At 41.7% G+C, this 23,068-nt stretch overlaps 1 protein-coding gene across 4 annotated transcripts in view; it reads left to right on the top strand.

Annotated features, from left to right (window-relative positions):
- Positions 1–23,068, top strand: part of PCNT (pericentrin) — an 87,623-nt gene that overhangs the window by 57,329 nt on the left and 7,226 nt on the right. For 3 of the 4 annotated variants that reach the window (XM_060282515.1, XM_035139836.2, XM_060282517.1), the window contains 11 exons: positions 1,052–1,582; positions 5,857–5,959; positions 7,222–7,382; positions 9,632–9,826; positions 10,512–10,685; positions 13,384–13,579; positions 15,423–15,645; positions 16,919–17,069; positions 20,039–20,719; positions 21,732–22,000; positions 22,737–22,836. In XM_060282515.1, coding sequence (XP_060138498.1) covers positions 1,052–1,582; positions 5,857–5,959; positions 7,222–7,382; positions 9,632–9,826; positions 10,512–10,685; positions 13,384–13,579; positions 15,423–15,645; positions 16,919–17,069; positions 20,039–20,719; positions 21,732–22,000; positions 22,737–22,836 — 2,784 coding nt within the window. The remainder of the gene's footprint in view (positions 1–1,051; positions 1,583–5,856; positions 5,960–7,221; positions 7,383–9,631; positions 9,827–10,511; positions 10,686–13,383; positions 13,580–15,422; positions 15,646–16,918; positions 17,070–20,038; positions 20,720–21,731; positions 22,001–22,736; positions 22,837–23,068) is intronic. The other variant, XM_035139842.2, reaches the window with a different exon arrangement.

The raw sequence follows: 23,068 nt of genomic DNA on the forward strand, positions 1-23,068 counted from the left end.
ATAAATTCTTGGTTTTCTCCAGATAAGCCATTTTAAGTTGTCCTGTTTTGTTCTCCTAAAGAGCAGGGCTGACCCGTCTCGGGCAGGACCTCCTGGTCTCTTAGCTGACCACACCAGCCGGGGTATGTGGGAGTCCTTGCTGCAGCAGGCTGGCCCCATCTTCCTAACTAGGTATTTGGTGAGCCGTAATAATTCAGGCTGAGCCTGAATCCAAAAGGGAGAAATAGTGGAAATCAGGTGGGAGAACCTTCTGCAAACCTGGGGAAATAAGAAAGATACCATTGGAGATACTCTTCTTGTCTGTGTGTGCAAAAACAAAGTGGGATAACAAGGTACTGATGAGCATAACGTGCCACTGCCGCCTGGCATGCATGGGATGGGGGTAGGGGGAGTTCGCCCCACCGGTCCAGCCCTTGCTGCCAACACTGCTGCTTCAGGGTGCACTCATGCTGCCCAGAAATGTAAGCAGTTAACATTCAAAGCCTGTTTTCAGTAAGTGAGCAGGGAGGAAAGCAGCAACACAGGAATGGGCCTTTTCTGCAGTGGCTCCCCACTTGTGGAAGGCTTTAAGCACCAGGCAAAAACTTACCTCTTCTCCCAGGGCTTTGAATAATTAAACTATGGCCTTTTTAACCAGGGTGGGGGCTATTGTTTTTGTTTGTTATTATGGTATATATATTTGTGGTTTTATATTGGAAACCACCTTGTGATAGTTGGATGAAGGGCAAATAATTTAATATATAATAATAATAGTCTGGACTAAAGCTAATGCAGAAGGAACAGCTGAGCAAAGCTGCAAAGAGGCTCACTTTGGAGTGCTATTGCCAGTACCTAAATGCTAGGGAAGGGTTCACTGATGGGATGTGTGTTGGGAGGTATGCAAACATTTTTGACCCACTTAGAGCATGCCCCCCCCAACAGATAAAAAGGATGGACTTTTATTAGCAGCAAAAATGTTTGCGAGAAACACCCTCCCTCTGTTTTGTCTCAGCCTTAAGGTTCAGTGGTTTCATGTTATGGCAGGTTACTAAATGTTTGTGCTTCTTTGCAGGAAAAATATATTACTGTGACTAATCTGAAGTCTTCCAGTAAAAATCTTACTATTCAGGATACACATCTTCAAGGAATGGTTCTGGTTCATGAAGCAGAAATAACAAATGCTATTAAAGAACATCAAGATCCACAGCTAGTTTTTCAACAAATGTTGCAACTTAATCATGTTTTTCAAAGCACACAATTCAGTCAAAAGATATCAGAAAACTTTGAAAGCAGGGTCACAGATAAGACTTCATGGGACTCACCTGAGATGATGCGAGAACAGAATAACAGCATGGAGCTCCAAATAAGTGTTCCTTTAACACCCTTTTCAGAAGTTGATAGCAGAGGCTCTGCAAGCCTGTGCTCAGATTCCTCAGTCCTCCAGGGAGACATCGCAGGGTTGTTGGGGTGCCCAATTTCCTATTCTAATGGCAGTGAAAAAACAGCAGCATATCTCCTTCAGTCTCCACATTCCAGTCTCCACATTGCAGCCTCGGCATTCCTAGAAGCAACTGACTACAATGGTGTGCAAGAAAATATTTCAGTAAGTGATTATTCTGTAAACACATATTATTTTATTGCTGAGTCATGTGCCCTCAGCCATTCCCATGGAAACAAAAGGAGCAAAGAATAATAGGTACTGTGTCATAGTAGCCAGATTTGATCATTTCATCATGAACTCCAGGCAGTAAAGTAAAGGTAATTGTGGTCAACGTTGCAGTGCCCTTTTAATAATCAATTATATGTAAGTGACTAGTTTTTTGAAAAGTAAATGAGGTTCCTTTGAAGTGAACAATGGATTATTCTTAGAGAGATCTCACCCGCTGTGAGAAATATTTTAGTATCGTATTTTAACATAAGACCACTTTTTCAGGGATTAATGCAATGGTGGCAGTTCAGAGGTCTCATCTAGGCCCTCCAAGATCCTGCCAATCCTGGTGACCAAAGAGAAAAACTAAAGTAGACACAATGCAGGCGTAGGCAGAGTGCAGCGCCCTGAGGAGGACGCAAATCAACTCCCTCCAGTCATCAGATTGAGCGTTTGAGCAGAGAAGGGTTGATAACTTCTTCTTTGGCAATCACTCGTAGCCGAGTAAGATTGTCTTCCATGAACATGATCTTAACAGTGAGTCCATAAGTGACTGTGGAAGCCAATTCTGGATCCATACGTCCTTCCATAGTGGGGACATAGGTTTCTGGGTGGGAGTTGATCACGGTGAGGGGTTTGCCAAACATGCCTTCCTCTTAGCAAATTTCTCCCTTTCATCCTGAGTTCGAGTATCTTCAAAGTCCATGATACTTTGGTAAGGCTGTTGTCCAATTGGAGCACCCGCAGGCAAGTGTTTCCCAATTGTCGGTGTTTATACTACATTTTTTTTAGATTTGCCTTGAGAGAGTCTTTAAACCTCTTTTGTTGACCACCAACATTACACTTTCCATTTTGAAGTTTGGAATAGAGTAGTTGCTTTGGAAGACGATCTGGCATCCACATAACATGACCAGTCTAACGAAGCTGGTGATATTTGCTTCCAGTTAATTCCAGTACACTGGCATTTGTTCGACTGTCTTCCCGAGTGATATGTAAAAAATTGTAGAGACACGGTTAATGGAATCTTTCGAGGAGTTGGAGATGGCATTTATAAGTGGTTCATGTTTAACACAGTGTTTCTCAACCTTTTTTGGGCCACGGCACACTTGTTCCGTGGAAAAAATCACGAGGCACACCACCATTAAAAAAGTTAAAAAATTTAACTCTGTGCTGCCCTATATTGACTATAATTATGACTGTAAGAAACACTTGCCAATTGCTGTGTTGGTTGCAATCTCCTGTAATAAGGCTTCACAAGCCGTCCGGCGGGTCAGCGTTGTTTATTGGCGGCCGCCAGGCTCGTTTGCACTGAGCTTTGGGAAAGAGGAGGAGAAATATTGCTTTCCGGTGGGTCAGTGTTGGCTATTGGCGGCCACCAGGCACATGACAATGCAAATCGCCCTTCTCGTCGCCGCACGTCGCGGCACACCAGCCAGCGTCTCGCGGCACACTAGTGTGCCGCGGAACAGCAGTTGAGAAACGCTGGTTTAACAAGCATACAGTAAGGTAGTACAATAGCTTTCTTCCCCTTCTATTTGCCAGGAGGTGATAGGACCAGTGGCCATGATCTTAGTTTTTTTGATGTTGAGCTTCAGACCATATTTTGCATTCTCCTATTTCACCCTCATTAAGAGGTTCTTTAATTCCTCATCACTTTCTGCCATCAAGGATGTGTCATCAGCATATCTGAGGTTGTTGATATTTCTTCCGGCAATGTTAATTCCGACTTGGGATTCATCCAGTCCAGCCTTTCGCATGATGAATTCTGCATATAAGTTAAATAAGCAGGGAGACACTATACAGCCTTGTCGTACTTCTTTCCCAATTTTGAACCAATCAGTTGTTCCATATCTAGTTCTAACTGTAGCTTCTTGTCCCACAAGGGGGCTTATACCATAGTTTATTGGCCCATAGATGGTATTTGTGGCTTTAAAGAAACACTGTGCATCATGTGTGTCGGCTAAGTGCTGGATCTCTTGAGCTTTTTTTATTCACCAGTTCTTTAGTTCTCTGGTTCTTTGAATCTCAGCCTTAGCGTTGGCATAGCACACCCTCCTCAACTGATCTGTACTGCCCGCTATGTGTCTGTGTTTGTGTGTGCACACATGTTGAGTGTGTGTGTGTGAGAAAGTGTGCGTGGCACCACCCACATTTGGCCACACCCACCACTTATTATGGCCCCTGGGTGGATGCAGCGCTTGAACCAAAAAAGGGCTAGCCACATATTTATTGAGGGATGATGTGGAGAAAGCATGTGGGTCATAAGAGCATCGCTGACAGAGCAAACCAGCACTTCAATTGATCCAGCTTTGTGTTTTCCACAGTGACCATACCAAACCAAACCTGTTAGCAGTCAGTATACCTTTCTGAATGGTTCTCCCTTGGAGGAGTAGAGGAGCAGGAAGGCATGGAAATAAAACATTTCACTGCTGCTTGCTAAATCTCTTACTTGCTCTAAGGCAGGCACCGCCAAACTCGGCCCTCCAGCTGTTTTGGGACTACAGTTCCCATCATCCCTGACCACTGGTCCTATTAGCTAGGGATGATGGCTGTTGTAGTCCCAAAACAGCTGGAGGGCCGAGTCTGAGGATGCCTGCTCTTAAGGGGTTGAGTGACCAAGAAAGCCACGGATATATTAGTGATTTAAAACTAAGCATGACTTGGGAAAGGAAACTTGCTCTCAGCATTTCCCACAAGGAAAGGCCAGTGATTCTCTCCCATCTGTTAAGAGCCCCGGGGTGCTCAGGGATGCTGGAGAAACTTACTGACCTAGTATTTCCTTATGATGCAGACCCATTTCTCCCCCAATCAGACTTGTCTAGCATCATATTTTTCCATCTCTGCTATGCTGTCCACTGTCAAGCAGAGATACAATAAGCACTAAGAAAAAGAGGCTTATTTTCCTATTCTAGGACTGCAGAACCCAGATAACCAAACACAGGACAGGTTGGGCAGAGAATGTTCTTTGTTCTTTTGCTCTTGTTCTTTTTGTTTTTGGCCATGTGGGCAAGGGTGCTGTATAGTTCTGTATATTCTGCATATTTTTGTGTTTGCTATCAAACTTAATAAAATAATTATTTAAAAAAGGAATGTTTCCCCCACCACATTGAAGACAGGGCTCTGCGCTATTACCCTTCCCTAGATTTCTGTGTGGCTGGGCTTCTTCCTGATCAGGAGGGTATCATTTGCGAATCCATGATGCCCAAACATACTTTCAAATTGATTTATTCTGCAATTAATATCAAATTCAGTAACTTTTTTGTATGTGGTATATATTCAAGTGTGCGTATGGCCTCCTATACATACGTGGGGCTCATTTTAGTGGAAAACTCAGTGTGATAGGATTTGTTGTGCCTGGTTTGTCATCTGGTGGTAATCACAGTGGGAAAAACGAAATCTGTGTTTTGGTGGGCACCAGAATGGGGGCAAACCTGTTCCCTCAGCACTGATGCTGGGATCACCTATCTCAGTCGTGTCCTTGAAGGGGCTGGGGGTTTGTTTGAACAGCAATGCTTTCCTTCAAAATACTAAATGGTGTGGGATTTGTTCATTCCTGAGCACTGGTAATATTTTTAAAATATAAGCTGCACTTATATTTATGATTCAGTATTCATAACTAATGTAATAGTTGTACAAAATGTATTGTGAGGTGTAACCCTAAAAGAATTACCACACTTTTCCATGTATTAGACGAGGGTGGTTTTTTTTACTGTAAAAGAATTTTAAAAATTGGGGGGGGGTATTCTTGTACACGGGTAGTGATTTCTGGGGGCTGGCGATTGATTGTCAGCTGCAATTGGGTGGGAGAATGGAGTCTGCTACAAGTGTTGCTGTGGATTTGCTGCTGCTGCTGCAGTCAGGCATGCAAATGCCGGCTGCTGTTGGCTTGCTGGCAGACACTCTGTTGCGTCTTCTGCACATGCGTTTTGTAGCGTTTGTCAGTCGGGTGAATGTTTTTCAGCATTCCCCCTCCAAAATACGTCAATAAGCATCCCACCCCCAAAAAAGCTCAACAACTCTGGGCCATCTCCTCCCATTTTCTAAAATTGTAGTCCCCAAAAATAGGGGGCGTGTTATATGGGTGGGTGTGTTATACACGGAAAAATACGGTACTGTTATTCATTCCTGTGGAAAACGTAAAGCAGAATATGTACGTCCATTGTTGCTGTAGGGGACTTGTTAATGAAGCTAGGACTTCATTGTATTTTTGTATATTCATTTCTATATAGGTTAGAGATGCTGAAGGCTTCACTCTGTCGCAATCCAAGCTGCAAGATGATCTAAAATCAACGATGTCCAGACGTGAGGGTGCAAGCACTGAGTATGGCAGCAGTGAGTTAATGAATTCATGCTATAAGTGATTTCAGTGGGCATGCTCCAGTGTGGCTTGGCTTCTGGGATTTACCTCGGGTCACGTGGGGAGCAAGTCTTAGGCATGCAGACTCCCCCAGGAGGTAGAGATTAACTACTAAATTGGGGGTATCCTGTACTTATTTCTGTAGGAGACTTCCCTGGTCCCATGAAATAGAGCCACTCTCAAGCCTTGTCACTTGCAGGCTAAGTGATTTTGAACAAATTTTAGTCTTAGAAACTGAAACAATTAAAAAAACAAGCTAAAATGATAGCTTGAGCAATGAAAGCTGGCTGACCAATAACTTTTTTCTGTAATATAAAATCTTTGAGCTTGCCTACTAAAGGTGGGAAAAGTCATTATTAGGTTGAAGAACTCATCAGGAGCATTATTTAGCATTATTTCTTGAAGCTAAATAGAGTTTGTATACAGTGGTACCTTGGTTCAAGAACAGCTTAGTTTATGAACAAATTGGATTAAGAATGCTGCAAACCCGGTAGTAGGTGTTTCGGTTTGTGAATTTTGCCTTGGAAGCAGAACATGTTCTGCTTCCTGTTGAGTGTGTTCCATTTGTAAATTTAGTCCCCCACTACTATGGGAAAGCACGCCGAACGCTTTGGTTTAAGAACGGACTTATGGAACGGATTAAGTTCGTAAACCAAGGTACCACTTGCACTTTATCTTTTGTCCTGTTCTCTTCACCCATAGTATTCATGATCCTGGTAGCCCTAGTTGCACTGATCAGATATGTGAGAATGAGCATCTACCCATAGTCTTGAACCCTTTGGATCTAGTACCCTCCCTGCCCCCCATTGCCTCCTGGACACAGCCAGGGCAATCCAGACTCTATGGTTTCTACTCCACCTAGCAGAAGTCCTCAGTGCACTGTTGAACAAGGTCATCATCTCTGGATTGGTAAAGTGCAGTACACAGCCTGGTATCTTACCTTAAGAAGAAGATAGGGTGTGCCAAAAGTATCTAGCCATTCTTCTGGGAATGTGATAAGTTAATGCTAGGCTAGATCAGGCATCCCCAAACTTCGGCCCTCCAGATGTTTTGGACTACAATTCCCATCATCCCTGACCACTCTTAGCTAGGGATCATGGGAGTTGTAGGCCAAAACATCTGGAGGGTCGCAGTTTGGGGATGCCTGGGCTAGATGATGTTACAGTTAAGTAGATTTGTAGCTGGTTGACTGACCGAACCCTAGTCATATGAGCGTTCTTGCCGTTTTGTTTGTCAGATACTAGTTCAGATTTAGTTCTTCAGATTAATCAAGAAGATCCAGAAACTATTTTACACCACGATAGCAAGGTCATGACTTATCTGCAGTGCTTTGGAATTGCTCCAGATATCACGGAACCAGCAAGAAAAGAAAGAGAGGTGTTTTCACAACAGTTGAAGGTAATGTGGGTAAGGAAATTGTTGGGCAACTTGAAGCTCACCCAGGCTTCCTTTTGTGCCGTGTTTCAGGCTTTAAAGCTCAATGTCTGAGCAATGGGGATTTTTTGTCCCAGCACTTCTCTTGGAAAACTCTACGTTTTATCGCTGAATCAGAGAAAACAGCAATCGGGTTTTCCACAGATTGCCATTCGATCCACTTTAGCAGCAAAATGTGGGTTTTCCTAGGGAAAGCGCAGAGACAAAAACAACTGCTAAGACATAGAGCTTTAAGGCATAGACCTGTGCCTGGAAAGCCCAGCACAAAAGGAAGTCTGGATGAGATTGTGTACCACAATTTTAAATTGAAATAGCAATATTTAAAATACTGTATGACATATTCCTTAGTTGATTTGAATAAATGACAGAAAATATCTCCTTTTTTTCTGGCAGACTAGCCCTACAGTCACTGCTGGGCAACCCCTGAAAGGAAGCTCTATGATTCATTTGAATGCTCCTCCTTCCTTCTTTCTCAGCATCTTATCGGTTCTGTTTTTCCTGACAGCTCATTCAGCTCATTCAGATGTCCTTCTCTCCGCTATGTAACATGTTAGCTTTCTGCTGAAAAATTTCCTTTCAGAATTTCAGCTTCTCTGTGTGTGTGTGTGTGTGTGCGCACACACACACACACGCTATATAGAGAGTGGAAAATAGTTTGTTCATTTTGTTCTCTGTGTTTGGATGCTGCTCAAGATATCATTGCAAAACTTGGCACAAGGGTTCCTGGGGTGGGGAATTTTGTCAATATTTTGAATCAGCTATTTGGATTCAAGCTTGTTTTACTCTTCCAGTTAGAGAGAAAAGAGTCACAGTGCCAAGCCCCTCGCTCTCTCTGGTGCATGTCCATTTGATTCTCTTCATCTCTTCACAAGCTGGAGTGCTAAATTTGGAAACAGGGTACCAGTAAAACTGGAATTTTGAGAGATTCCGTGCTTTAGCAAAATTTGTCTTCCAAAGAGGTATTGAAGTAGTTGAAATTTCACATTACTAATAACTCTTCCTTGCATGAAAAATCTGATATTTGTTTCAGGAAAGCATCATCCACATCCTCTCCTTATTTTGGTGGTTTGTGCTAGACTGTGACTGTCATTTTATACTTCTTTTTCCTGTTTAGTTTTGCCCAGATGCTCTCTACAGTAATGGATTTCTGTCCTGCTCCTTGGTTTTTTGGCCTATTGTAGAATGTTGTCCAATTATCCAATTGGTAAACAACAATAAACGCAGCTTTGTGAGGCAGAAGGATAGCAGAGAATCGATCTGCCTACGACAACTATTAGCTGTGTTGTAGAAGCGTTGCAAATACTCAGCCCAGTACGCTTCCAAATATCAAGTCTTGTTTCTAAATGGTCCATGAATTTTCCTTCCCAGTTTAGATAACAGTCCGTAGCAGCGAAAGTCTTATCCAGCTTTCTATGCCTGTGAAAAATAACTCACGTTGACTCCTTGTTCATTAAAACAAAGAAGATTTATTAAGGCAACTCCAGCCGGGGGAGTTCAGGTCCATCTCGGCTGGAAACTGCAACACGAACAAAAAGAACAGAAACATATGGTGTCATATATTACAGATACAACAGCAATCACACAGATACTTCCTGTTTCCTGTTTACATGACACGTCACAGACCCCATGATCCAGGACGACTGCTGAGCTATTAACTCTCTCAGCTCACATGGTTTTTGGTTTTTTGGCCTATATTGCTACTCTGTCTCACTTCCTCTTGCATTTATACTTTTGGATCAAGCTGTTTCCTTCACTTGCTACATTCCAGTCATGGAGATCATCCCATCAAGTCTCTATCAAGTCATATTTACCTTTCTGTAACAGATTTTCAAGGATTTATTTCCTACTTTCTCTGTATTAGTGTGTAATCAAAAGCCACATATGGTCCTAGAAAACCAATAGTCATTCACGAAGGTGCCTTGCCGAAATGTTGGTGGGACTGTTCTCTATTCGGTACTACCTACATATGTGGTAGGATTGTGCTAAGATCCATCTTGGATAATTGGTCTACTAAATCCAGTTGATTGTGTATTGGATTCTATGTTTCTTATGTAATATTTGCCAGTTGCAGGATGGATTTTGTTTCCTTTGAAGAACTTTGCCTGCAGTGTCTATATTATTTTCAAACTGCAGAACAGTTTCAAGTGGTAAATGTCTTGAGGACTGTGGGCTACCTGCTATCATCAGCTTGAAGTATTTTGCTTCCTTCTCAGAATGTGTTGAAGATGGTATCTGAAGAGAGCTACAAAATACTGGTTTTGTCAGAAAAATCTCCGCCTCATGATGATAAAAAAAATGTACAGAAATCTCCATCAAAGGAGGGGTGGCAAAAAGAAAGACTAGCCTTGCTTGATAAAGTTCAGTCACTGAAGAATTACCTCAACAAAGTACCAGATAAAGAAGACAAGGTATACAGATATCTTTATAATTTTACTTGAGTTAGAGACCATTAACAACAGCTGCAACTACAGTCATACCTTGGTTTTCGTACAGCTTAGTTCGTGAACATTTTGGCTCCTGAACGCCACAAACCTGGAAGTGAGTGTTCCTGTTTGCGAACTCTTTTTTAGAAGCTGAATGTCCGATGGGGCTTCCGATTGGCTGCAGAAGCTTCCTGCAGCCAATCAGAAGCCGCACTTTGGTTTCCGAACATTTTGGAAGTCGAATGGACTTCCAGAATGAATTCCATTCGACATTTGAGATACAACTGTATTATCTCTTCTTGGTGATTTCTAAAAAGCTGAGCGCTTGCATCCCAGTCAGTTCAGAATGAGTCTGGCAAAGGAAGATTCTGTAGAGACAGATGGGAACATCTAGTCCTTCTAAGGCAAACAGTGCTAGTGCAATTCCTCCCTGATTCAGTTTAGAGGTCAATTGTGGGACTAACTGGTTTTTATTATGACTGTTCAATATTAATAGCTATTTGCTTTTTTCTCTTTTTGATGTATTTTTGTTTAGATTAGTTTGTTTTTTATTGTAATGTATTTTTATTGTTTTTTATTGTAATGTATTTTTATTGTAATGTATAAGTTTTCCAATCTTGTGAGAAATGGGAATTGTGATTTATTGTTGATTATCCATCCTGTCTTGTAGGAAAATACATCTGCTTTTTTTGACTGGAGAGGAGACCTACTTCAAGCAGTCCAGTGTGTATTGGAAAAGGAGCGAAACATGTTACAAAGCTACTTACAGACACATTTTTGCAATCCTGGATCTGGAGACAAAGAATCATTAATAGAAAAGCTGGAACATATAGTGGAACAACAAGTATGATAATTTTCTATTGGTTTACTATGTAATATTCGCCTTCTGAAATCTGGACAAGAAATGCATCCTGTTAGTTATTATTATTATTATTACTACTACTACCACCACCACTCTGGGCAGCTCCCAACAAAATACAGTCATACCTCGGGTTAAGTACGTTTCAGGTTGAGTACTTTCAATTTAAGTACTGGAACGGATTAATCCACTTTCCATTACTTTCAATGGGAAAGTACGCTTCAGGTTAAGTACAAACTCCCAGAACCAATTAAGTACTTAACCTGAGGTACCACTGTACATTGATTATTGTCTTCATTTTATGGATCAATGGTCTCATTAGACAGTAGAATTCGTGTTAAATTGCTGTTTTAGGGGGTGTTTTTCATCGTCTGGAACGGATTAATCCACTTTCCATTACTTTCAATGGGAAAGTTTGCTTCAGGTTAAGTACGCTTCAGGATAAGTATGGACTTCCGGAACCAATTAAGTACTTAACCTTAGGTACCACTATTAAAAACACAATAAAACATCAACCATTTAAAACTTCCCTGTACTTCAGATGTCTTCTAAAGTCAAATAGTAGTTTATCTGTTTTGATACCTGATAGGAGGGACACCTCTACAGAGAAGGCCCTCTGCCTGGTTCTGTGTAGCTCCATGTCTTGCAGTGAGGGAACCTTCATAAGTACCCCGGAGCCGGACCCTAGTGTTTAGGCTAGACGATGGAGGTGGAGACGCTCCTTCAAGGCTATAACCAGCACTTTGAATTGTGCTCGGAAATGTAGTGGGAGGTAGTGTAGCTCCTTTAGCACCAGTGTTATATGGTCCTGGCGGCTGCTCCCAGTCACCAGTCTGGCTGCTGCCTACTGGATTAGTTGTAGTTTCCGAGTAACCTTCAAAGGTCGCTCCATGTAGAGCACATTGCAGTAGACCAATTGGAAGATAACCAGAGCATATACCACCCTGGCAAGATAGTGTGCAGGCAGGTAGGGTTGCAGCTGGCATACCAGATGGAGATGGCAGACAGCTGTCCTGGATGCAGAACTAACCTGCACCTCCATGTAGAGCTGTGAGTCCAACATGACCCCCAGGCTGTGCAGCTGGTCCTTTAAGGGCACTGTTCAGGACCAGGGAGTCCCCCCCCCCACCTGCCCGCCCCCTGTCCCCCAGAAACAGTACTTCTGTCTTGTCAGGATTCAACTTCAATCCATTAACTGCCACCCATGATTTACAAGGAATCCCTTTAAATCCAAGACACTCCTTCTAGCCCCTCAGCTGCACATGGGATTCCTGGGGTCAGCTGCAACTCCCTTGTGCAGCTGACCCCACCTGAGGAGGCTTGCAGAGATAGATCCCTGTGCTAAAAATCGGCTGGTTGTAAGGGCATCAATGCATCATGCAAAGGGTTTTGCAGCTGCCACCAATCAGTTCACCACATTTTGGCCCAGCGGCAATTTTACCTGCCGCATACTTAGCATCATATATGATATCAGGTGTAGGGTAGGTGGGCCTAGCTAGCCAATTTGACCACCAAAATGGGGAGACTTGGCAAGCTTAATTAGACCCACAAGCCAGGGGTTCCCCACTCCTGATTCAAATAATTTCACGCAGCACGTTATCTGAAAAGGTTCTTAGAATAGCTTACAAAACTGTTAGTCTCTGCCCTTAGGCAGACGAAAAGGCATGACACATAAGGAAAAGGAAAGGTGAGGAAGGAGGAAAAAAGCAAGCATCCATTATTATTATTATTATTATTATTATTATTATTATTATTATTATTATTTAATGATTGAATTTATATACCGCCCTATACCTGGAGGTCTCAGGGTGGTTCACAGAAAAGATCAACATAAAAACCGCAATATATATAATCAAAATAAAAACGAGGCAATAACCCCCCTTCAAAGAACCACATTTTAAAAGGGCATAGGATGTCGAGCAGATCAGTCAAAGGCCTGGTTAAAGAGGAACGTTTTCCCCTGGCGCCTAAAGGTGTATAATGAAGGCGCCAGGTGAACTTCCCTGGGGAGAGCAGATGGAATCTGCAGAGAAGAACCATTATTATGTTGTCACCCTGCGGACCTCTTGTGGAAGCGACACATGAAAAAGGGCCCCAGAAGATGATCTTAGGGTCTTTCATATGGAACAAGGCGGTCCTTGAGATATTGCGGTCCTGAGCCATTTAAGGCTTTATAGGCCAAAACCAGCAGTTTGAATTGGGCCCGGAAACTAATTGGTAGCCAGTGCAGCCGGACCAGGATCAGTGTAATATGCTCAAGACCGTCTTGCTCCGGGGAGCAACCTGACCCCTGAATTCTGCTCTAGCTGAAGTTTCCGAACCATTTTCAGAGGCAGCCCTATGTATAATGCATTGCAATAATCTAACCTTGATGTTACCAGAGCAGGTTACCAGGTTACCAGAAGTTAGACGTTCCCTGTCTACATAGGGGTGCAGCCGGGCCACCAGATGAAGCCGATGGAAGGCACTCCACGCCACCGAGGCCACCTGAGCCTCTAGTAACAGCAAAGGATCCAGTAGTTAGGCTATCCTTTTAAGCTACAATAACCAATTTCCAACCTAAGATAACAAGCTAGGTTGGAAATTGGTTATGTAGCTTAAAGGATTGGTTGTAAGAATTTACATCCTCAAAGAAACTGAAATAGGTTGTTTAATGTGTAAAATGGACTTGTTTTCATTTCAGGAACAACAGCAAAAGCTAGTTCTGGAGCATCTTCTTTCTTCAGATAGAAACAGCTTGCTTACTGAAATACAGGACCTTGAAGCAGAGTTGCGACTGATGCATCTTCAAAGTCAGGAGAAGCTGCAACAACTCCAAGAAACACTTATAAATACGGAGAATCATCAGAGTAAACAAGAACATCAACTTCGAAGGCAAGGTAGTACCTTGTGGAAGTTTACAAAATGTTACTTCCTTTTTACCATTCCTTCATTTGACTGAGAAACAGGATGCAAGGAGTTATATCTTTAATCTTTATTTTGCAAACACTTTTATCATGGAATAATAGAATTGTAGAGGTGGAAGGGACCCCAAGGGTCATTTAGGCCAACCAACTACAGTGCAGGAAACACAACCAAAGGATCCATGCCAGATAACCATCCAACCTCTGCTTAGAGATCTCTGAGGAAGAAGAGACCACCACCTCCCGAGAGAGTCTGTTCCATGTTGAACAGCTCTTACTGCCAGAAAGTTCTTCCTGGTGTTTAGTTGGACTCTCCTTTCTTGTAACTTGAAGCCATTGGTTTGAGTCCTATCCTCTGGAGCAGAAGAAAATAAGTTTGCTCCATGTGACAGTCCTTGAGATATGTGAAGATGGCTATCATATCTTATCTCAGTCTCATCTTCCTCTTCATTGCTGTTAAAATTTATATACCATCCTTCATGTGTAAATCTCAGGGTAGTTCACAAGATAAAAGTACAGGACAGAAGCACGAAATAAATACAATGGCCATCTGTCTTCCACTCATGAAGAATCAAGTATGGTTACTGCACTGTGACAGTAAATCCCTCCGCAACAGACGCAGTGCATCTGGGGGATGAACTCCCACTCGCCTGTATGTAAGAACAGGTAGGTAGCCGTGTTGGTCTGAGTCGAAGCAAAATAAAAAAATTCCTTCAGTAGCACCTTAAAGACCAACTAAGTTTATATTTTGGTATGAGCTTTCGTGTGCATGCACCGTGTATCTGAAGAAGTGTGCATGCACACGAAAGCTCATACCAAAATATAAACTTAGTTGGTCTTTAAGGTGCTACTGAAGGAATTTTTTTATTCTGTATGTAAGAAGAAAAGGAAGTACCAACACAATTACCCTGTGTGGTCCCCCCCCCTTCATTTTTTGCCTTATGGGTTTGGTATGCCAGATGTTCTGACACCACTATCGTGCATATGCCTGAGAACACTTCAGGGAGTTAGAAGCTTCTCCAAAGAAGTTTCTACCCTCTTTAACCTAAGTGCCAGATACATTGTCAGAATTATACCACATTAGAATGCAGAATTACCAGCCATTTGGTTTTCTGTCATTGGCTTGTCATAGAGCCGTTCCTGTATCTCCCCACTGAAAGATTCTTGCTAAGCTTCTTCAGGAAGACACTGGTAGAATTCTATGCATGCTCTAACAAAGTATTCTACATCACTGCTAAGAATGGCCATAAAAGATAAGGCAAGCACTGTTGGTACCGAAGGTCACTTGTTGGAGAATGTTCATACCTGTTTAACTTCACCAGTAAAAGCATGGGTCAAATGTTCTTGCTGGGTTTCTGTGAAAAACGAGTTCCGAAACTGATAATTTGTCTCTTACACATAATTGTGAAGGATGATGGTGATGTCATACAGACTTGCATAAATCCTTCATATATTATTATTTCATTTGGTCAAGTGAAATTTCATATAGCTAAAAATCTACATGAGCAGTGCACTGAATCTGGTTTATTGAATCGGCCTTCTAAATTAAATGTGCCTTGGATAGCTGAAATCTGAAAGTAATGAATGGCAGCCTTTTTACAGCCTAATGTGAAGTAAGTATGGGAAAACAGAAAGTGAAGCAAAGTGTTGCCAACAGATCCTTTCATCCAGAAATGTCACAATACATACTGCATTTATTTGCCTTTAAAAATCCACTTCATTTGTCATTTTTAAAAAGTTATATTGGGGGGAAATTACTTTAAGTTATTGGAATGGATTTAATTTTTTAATTTTGTTGTAACTTCATATTTGTTCTCAGTTGAATTACTGGAATATAAACTTCAGCAGGAGAAATCCATTACAAGTGACTTGCAGGCCTCTCTAAAAAGTGAACAAGAGAAAGCCTCTGAGATGCATGAACTACTGAAACAGGAACACAGTGCAATATCGAACTTGAAATCAGATCTCTGTGAAAGCAAGCAAACAAATGAGAGGCTCCAAAAATCCCTACAGGACCTCCAGAAAGACATAGTTAAGTACAGGTAAGGACTTCTAAGGGCAGTTTGGTTTGCGTTTAGAACAATCTACAGCTACAATTTCCATGTAAATGTGAAGTTCTTCCTGTTCTCAGTTTGTATCATACTGGAGACATTCAGTTAAGTTCTGGGGTGCCTTTGGACCCCAATCCTCCTGTATTACAAACAGTCCTCTTCTAACAACTTTTTGCATTTCAGTATTTGCCTAAATGTACCTAAACCACTGAGCCGATTGGAAGGTCGGTGGTTTGAATCCCCACAACGGGGTGAGCTCCCGTTGCTCAGTCCCAGCTCCTGCCAACCTAGCAGTTCGAAAGCACATCAAGTGCAAGTAGATAAATACGTACTGCTCCGGCGGGGAGATAAATGGCATTTCCGTGTGCTGCTCTGGTTCTCCAGAAGCAGCTCAGTCATGTTGGCCACATGACTCAGAAGCTGTCTGCGGACAAACGTCGGCTCCCTCGGCCCATAGAGCAAGATGAGCGTGCAACCCCAGAGTCGTCCGCGACTGGACCTAACGGTCAGGGGTACCTTTACCTACCCATTACCTCTAGTTGTGGTTTTTAATGCTAGAGCATTAAAAATCATAATTGTTGCCACAAATTTCTTATTCCAGTTCCCCTTTCCACCTGTCCCTGGGGTTTCAACTGCAGAGTCCCTTCCTGATTTTTGTTTCTAGGACTCTAGTATAGGAAGTGTTTCAGCTTGAGAATTCACTGTTTATACCAACCTGTGCTGAAATGTTAAAAGTTAAGAAGTGTTGTTCCTGACATAATAAAAAGCACTATATGAAGTGTTTTATTCATTCATTTATTCGTATTCCCACAAAAAGCCTGCCCAAAGAGGCCCACAACAAAGAAACAGATGCATTGCAAACAATTTCATAATGACATAGCAAAACAAAAATATAATAACATATAGAACAATACGTTTTAATACTATAAATATAACAAGATTACTTTGAACAACATCCAGCATTCAATAGCAAAAATAACAAGGGAGCATTACAGTTTCACCTTAGTCCTAGAAACCATGACACTTGATTGTTTTTTCTTCTTGCTCAGTTACTAAAGGCATTGAGTTGTGTCCAGGTGTTCGTTTTACCTGGAGCAGATCCATTGAAATAAATGGGGGTGGCTAACTAGGTCTGTTAATTTTAGTGGATTATTCTCAGTAGAACTTAGTTGGATACAGCTGCATGTCTGCTGAAAAAACAGAAAGATGCAAGTTAGCAGATTTTTTTCAAAAGAAAAATGCATAGAACTTTTGTATGTTGCAGTTCTGCACTGGAAAATAAGGAGAAAGATATGACAGCTGTTCTTCAAGATTTCCAGAATGAACAAGTTAAAGAAAAAGAACTACAGCACATGTTAGATGAACAACAACATCAGCACAAGTTAAAAGAGGAAGAGAAGTCAAAAGCAATAGAGGTAAAATCTTGTGGGGTAATTATAGCCTTTCTTGGTACTCAAGCTTATGTTTTCTGTTTTACCATGCCTCTAAATCCTGCTTTCAGGAAACCATAAGTAACATTTAAACACTTACATCTAATTCTGCCCCCCCCTCCCCTGGTCTCGGAATCTCCCAGAAGGTTCAGCAAGTTCCATAGAGCAATCCAGTTTCGGTCCATCTTAGCCAATCAGAAAATAATCCATTATTACTTCTCACCCCACTCCCACTCTGTCACAACCTAACAACCACACTTCCTCTTCATTATCCCTCAAATATTCCTAGCCTATAATCATCAATTATTCTTAACCTATAATCATCAAATATTCATAACCTTTAATTAATTTCTCAATTAATTAAATGCTGGAAATCGCTTCTGCGCAGGCATGATTTTTGGCTTCCGGGCATGCGCAGAAGCGATTTCTGGCGCCCCAGACATGTGCAGCGCGGCGCCGGAAATCACTTCTGCGCATGTCCATCCCACTGATGATCGTCCGTGGGAATGATCCGGCCCACGGCCGGAAAACATTGCCGGCGCCTGCTCTATATGAACCAACCCAGACCCAGGGATTATCATCAGAGGCCCTTCCATGGTTGCCTCCTCCATGACAGGTCCGGAGGATGGCAACACGAGAACTGGTGGCTCCCCCTTGTGGGATGCTCTCCATAGCTGCCAAGTTCTCCCTTTTTCCCAGGGATTTCCCCTTCTGCTGAATAGGCTTCCTCGCCAGCTATGATGCTCTCCCCAGGGAGGCTTTTCTGGCATCTTGCAAAGGATTGCCTTGCAAATGAATTGGCCTTTTAACTATTTTTTTTTAAATGATATTTATTTATTTTTTCCCATCACCAGACCTGAACATTGTTCTTCATGCTTGTATACATATACATACACATATACATTTATGTTTGTTTGTTACAGTTTTTCGTATTGTATTTCTAATCCTCCTTTCCCAGAGGAAAAAAGGGAAAGGAGAAAAAAAAGAAAAGAAAGTAAATTTTATCTTTGGACTTCCTGTTATCTCCATCAGCATACTCTCCTCTTTTTGTCGCAGAGTGTATATTCAATCCATGCTATCTCTGTTTTTACATATCGTTTGACACTCCTATTTCTTAAGGAAACTGATTTCTGCAAATCCAAACAGATTTTTTCCCTTTGTGGAGTTAACGCCCTCTTTCATATGCGTCGGCCTTTTAACTATTAGTGGCCTTTTAGAAGTGGTTGGGATGTTTTTATTGTATTTCTCTTTCCTCATGGTTTTAATGTATCTATGTGTTTTATTGCCTATTTGTTTCATTGTAAGTCACTTTTGGTTGCCCTGGGCAAGACAAAGCGACTGAGAAATATTATGAACAAAATAAACGAATAAAATTATTGACAGATGGGTGGGGCTGTCCACCTGTCAATATCCCTTGCTCAGCTTTGCAATCTCAGCCCTCCCCCTTTAAACTCCAGTGTTGGAGGCTGGAAAAGGGAGGGCAGGGACAGCGGAGGAGCTTCATGCTCCGCCACCGGGGGTGGAGAGCAGGCGCGCTGCCCCCGGTGACGTGGCGCACGTTCTGGAGGCGGGGCGGGCGTTTTGGGGCGGGGCGGGCAGCGGCGATGGCGCCCATGGGATCGCCTCGGGGCGTGCCGCCCCCACCACCCCTATCTTCCTACGCTCCTGGGCAGGGATCTTTGCAAAGGGTTTAAAATAGCCTCCAGAGGACTGTCTTAAAGCCCTTTGAAAAGTGGTCTTTGAAGCAGCGTTCCCCCCTGCTTCTGCTTAAACTTTGGGCTGAGTAGAGGAGTTCCTTCCCACTTGCCTGATCACTCAGATCGCTCTCCTACCTGCCTGATCACTCAGATCACTCAGGAGAAGACTGTTTTTGCAAAGGACTTGCCCTTTGATGCAGCTCTGCTTCTGTAAGTAAGGCAGCAGTGAGACTCCTTCACCCCACCTGCTTGAAGGAGAAGTACACAGGGGGAACAGCCAATCCAGAATTAAACCTTGTCCTTCCACTGCCTCACCAGTAATATTGCTTGATAGGTGGGTGGCAGTCATGGCTAGTAACATTTTAACTTTGTAGAGCTGCAATGTGGGGGGGCTGCAATTTTTAATGTTGCTGTTTTATCATAATAGGACTTGTACAAAGCTTTTTTTGGTGGCACAGTACATGTGTGGAGAGTGCCACTGTCTCTACACAAACACACACACAGAGAATTATTTTTTCTCCACACTTGTATGGACAGGGAAAGAGCTTCTGTGTATGATTTTCATGTATGATTTTCAAACAAGATGGACCACATACCTCTTACTTAGAAAGACATACCACACAACATAAGTTTTTGAATTAGGGTATTGATTATACCTACACACCTATTGCCAAAAAACTGAACAAACACACAAAAACATTTCAAATGTGAATAAAACTTACTTCCAATTGCATGCAGTTTTCCTCTCCCAAAATATCAATTTAACTTTCAATAATCCAAAACATATTTTTCTCTAAATTAAAAGTATTCAAACTGATGGACAACAAATGATGGCCAGGGTACAACAGAACATGCATATTTGCAGTGCATGGCTCATTCCTGAAAATGTGAAGTACCATGCTATTTTGCGAATGTCAACATATAATTAATGTCAAGAAGAATTGTCCATGATTCACAGCCTGGTCTTGGAAGTCCCAGGTTTTCTGCACAGAGTTGATATATACACATTGTTTAAAAGGCTATGGGTGACCTGCTGAGTTTGAGGCATCAAGCTCCACCCTAGACAGAAATTTGATTTGTCGCTGGTCATGTCCATGACTTAAGGAAAAATCAAATTACCAATAATTTAGTTAGAATTAGCAAGTTGTGGGCTTTTGGATCAGAATCTGCTTTTTAATTTTAATTTACAAACTGGAATTCCTCTCAGACATTGAAAGTCTTGTGTAATTGTAGTGATTTTTTCCTTCTTCTGTACAGGAGTTGCAAGCTGCCTTGGAACTACAGTGCATTCAAAACAACCAACTGTCTGTGGCTTTAGAGCATGAACAGTCAGCAAACAGTAATCTCCGTAAAGAAATTGAGATTGAACATTCTCGCTGTGAAGCTTTATTGTCCCAATATAAAAATAAACTCTTGGAACTGCAGAAAAATGAAGATGTTGAGAAGAATCGCAGTTTAGAACTTTTAAGTGCTTTGAAACATGAACGTATTTTGACAGAACAGCTGAGCATGAGAATAAATGAATGTGGGTCTTGTACGCATAACGATTCATTGCAGGAACTGAAAGCTCAGTTGTACAAAGAGAGGTCCCATGCTAGGAATCTTTTAGCCATAATTGAGAAGACGCGGCAGCAAGTACTTGATTCAAAGAAGCAAATGGGTGAAATGCAGGTGCCCTCTGAACAACCTCCGAAAGAACAAGAGCTCCACACCTCTTTACAGGCCGCACAGGCTGCTCTGCAAAGTCAAAAAGAGGACATTATCCATGCCTTGAAGATACAGACAGAGAAAGATATACAAATGAGAAAGAAATGGGATCAATTGCAGTCTATTCTCAGATTACTGAGGGAGCAGGAAAGAGGGACAGAGCAAAGAAGAGAAATAAAGCAAGAACAACAAACAGAATTTGGCAAACTACAGGAAGCTGGAGAAAGTCTGGTAAGAACATGTGGTTTCTTTTTACTTTTTTCAGCCCTGGCTTTAAAAAATTCAGAGGCCTTTTTACTTATTTATAGCCATGGATTTGTTATCTCAATAATCTGCCCTATGATACAATAAAAACATCACAAAGATTATTTTTTTACCAGTACAGTGGTACCTCTACTTACGAATTTAATGCGTTCCGAACACACATTTGTAAGTCGAAAAAACTTGTAAGTTGAATCCCATAGGAATGCATTGGGAGAAAAAAATTGTAAGTAGAAGCAACCCTATCTAAAAATTCGTAAGTAGAAAAAATCCTATCTAAACCGCATCCAAGATGGCGGACGGAGCTCCATTCGTAACTAGAAACATTCGTAAGTAGAGTTATTTGTAAGTAGAGGTACCACTGTATGCTTTCCTAATTTGGATTGTTCACATTGGGTGTTTGTGGAGAATGTTGCACCTTACTCAGCTTTGCGTATCAATAGTAAGTACAGTTCACATGATTACTCATCCCAGGATAAATGTGGGGCAAGTCAGGACCACACTGGTTTTACCAGGATGCCTTCCCCCTTTTCAGATTTTTTTAGCCTTTTATACTTTGAATGTATAAATGGGAGAACCTGAAATGAGGGTTCAGGTGAGTTAAGGAATTATTTAATAGTGAACACATAGAAAAGTGTGTTTCAGAGAACCAGTAGCGGCCCAGAGGGAAGGATAGCCCTGTGGACCTGGCCTCCTGACAGTACCACATATCAGGGGACAAGAAGGGTGGTGTGGGTGCCCTGGAAAAGCTAACCCACTACTCTCACTGTTGCTCACTGCAGCAGCACCCTTCCCACCAAACACTTCCATAAATAACATTCCTCTCCCCCCCCCAACTGCATCTTGTTAGTAACGAATTTCATGGCATGGAAGAGCTTAGATACTAACTTCTTCCTACAGCTTGTGAATTATTTCCTGTGTGCATTGCAAAGTGCTACTTAATTTTTAAATATTTCAAATAGCTATGCTTCTATTCCCATAGCATGAGTTGGAATTGCAACGTTGGCAGAACACTGGAAGAATAAAGGATTTGCAACAGATTCTAGAACACTTGGAGAAACAGGAAAGATACCTTAATTGTCATAAAAATCAAGATGAACTTCCTCCATGTTCTTCAAAAAACCATTACACCAACTTCACAACTGACACAGTAATGCTCCATGTGGAGCAGCAGAAATTAGAAAACATCAGAGAACAGTTGCTCATTGCTGCAGGTTATCTTTCTGAGTTCATATATAAAACTACAAAGCGGTGAGTATTTTACATTGATCTTAATTGAAACCAATTTTGTATTTCTCATGTTTGAAATACCTTATCAAAACTGAGGGACCACCACAGCTATGAGTCCTGGTTTCTGTAATTTGTTACTAATGTCTTAACCATTCCTAGTACGGTAATTGGACATTTTATCTGCACCAACTAGAAACATTAGTTTCCTTGGATAAAATCCTAAAACTGTTGCATGTCAACAAGAGTCTTGACCCTAAGGCCCAATTCAAATGTAATGCACCTAAACTATTATTACCGTACATTTTAAAAAATTCATTTTTCTGCTTTACCTTCAATAAGGAATATGAATACACACACACACACGCTTGTATCCGCACACGTGATGCAAAGCAGCTCAAAGTTTGCACCTGCTGGTGCTGATGTAACACTAAACAATGGTCTGAATCAGGCCTGAATGGCAGTTCATGACACTTTCAGGCCCCAGCTTATCCTATATGCTCAGTCTACATGAGCGTGAAAAATAAGGTGTGCCTGAAAAAAGTGATGCCTTCATTACTTTCATCAAAACACATTAGTACTTTTTTACTGGTGAAATGTTATTCCTTATACAGTTGGTGAATTACTTCTGTTTTATATGCTGCCTTAATGTCAAATGGCTCAGGCTTTGTATATACAGAGACAGGTCTGTTCCATGGGACAACAATGGAGTCTACAATTACTTGGATTATTTCTTTTTTTCCTACCCTTTATTTAACAGAACAGTTAACTGGCCTCCTTCAAATGATGAAGCAGTTGCAGCCTTGTTGCATATAATTGAGGAACTTAAAGGAGAGTTACTGGCTTCCTCCAAATCTCCGGTAAGAGGGTTCATTTTATTTTCATAAGCCATTGTTCATACTTCAGTTAATGGTTATAAGCATTTTTTTTTAAAGAAAAAAGGCGGGTAACCCATTTCACCTTTTGAGGGGGTTGAAGGAAGAGTTCCTCCTAAATATCTGTGAGCTATTTTCCTGGCAGACAAGAGCTACGTAGCAGCCATGCTTAGTCCTAGCTGCTCTAGCAACTCAAGAAGGAATGCTCTAGGATTCT

This window comes from Zootoca vivipara, chromosome 1 (assembly GCF_963506605.1).
Source record: "Zootoca vivipara chromosome 1, rZooViv1.1, whole genome shotgun sequence".
NCBI classification, from domain to species: domain Eukaryota; kingdom Metazoa; phylum Chordata; class Lepidosauria; order Squamata; family Lacertidae; genus Zootoca; species Zootoca vivipara.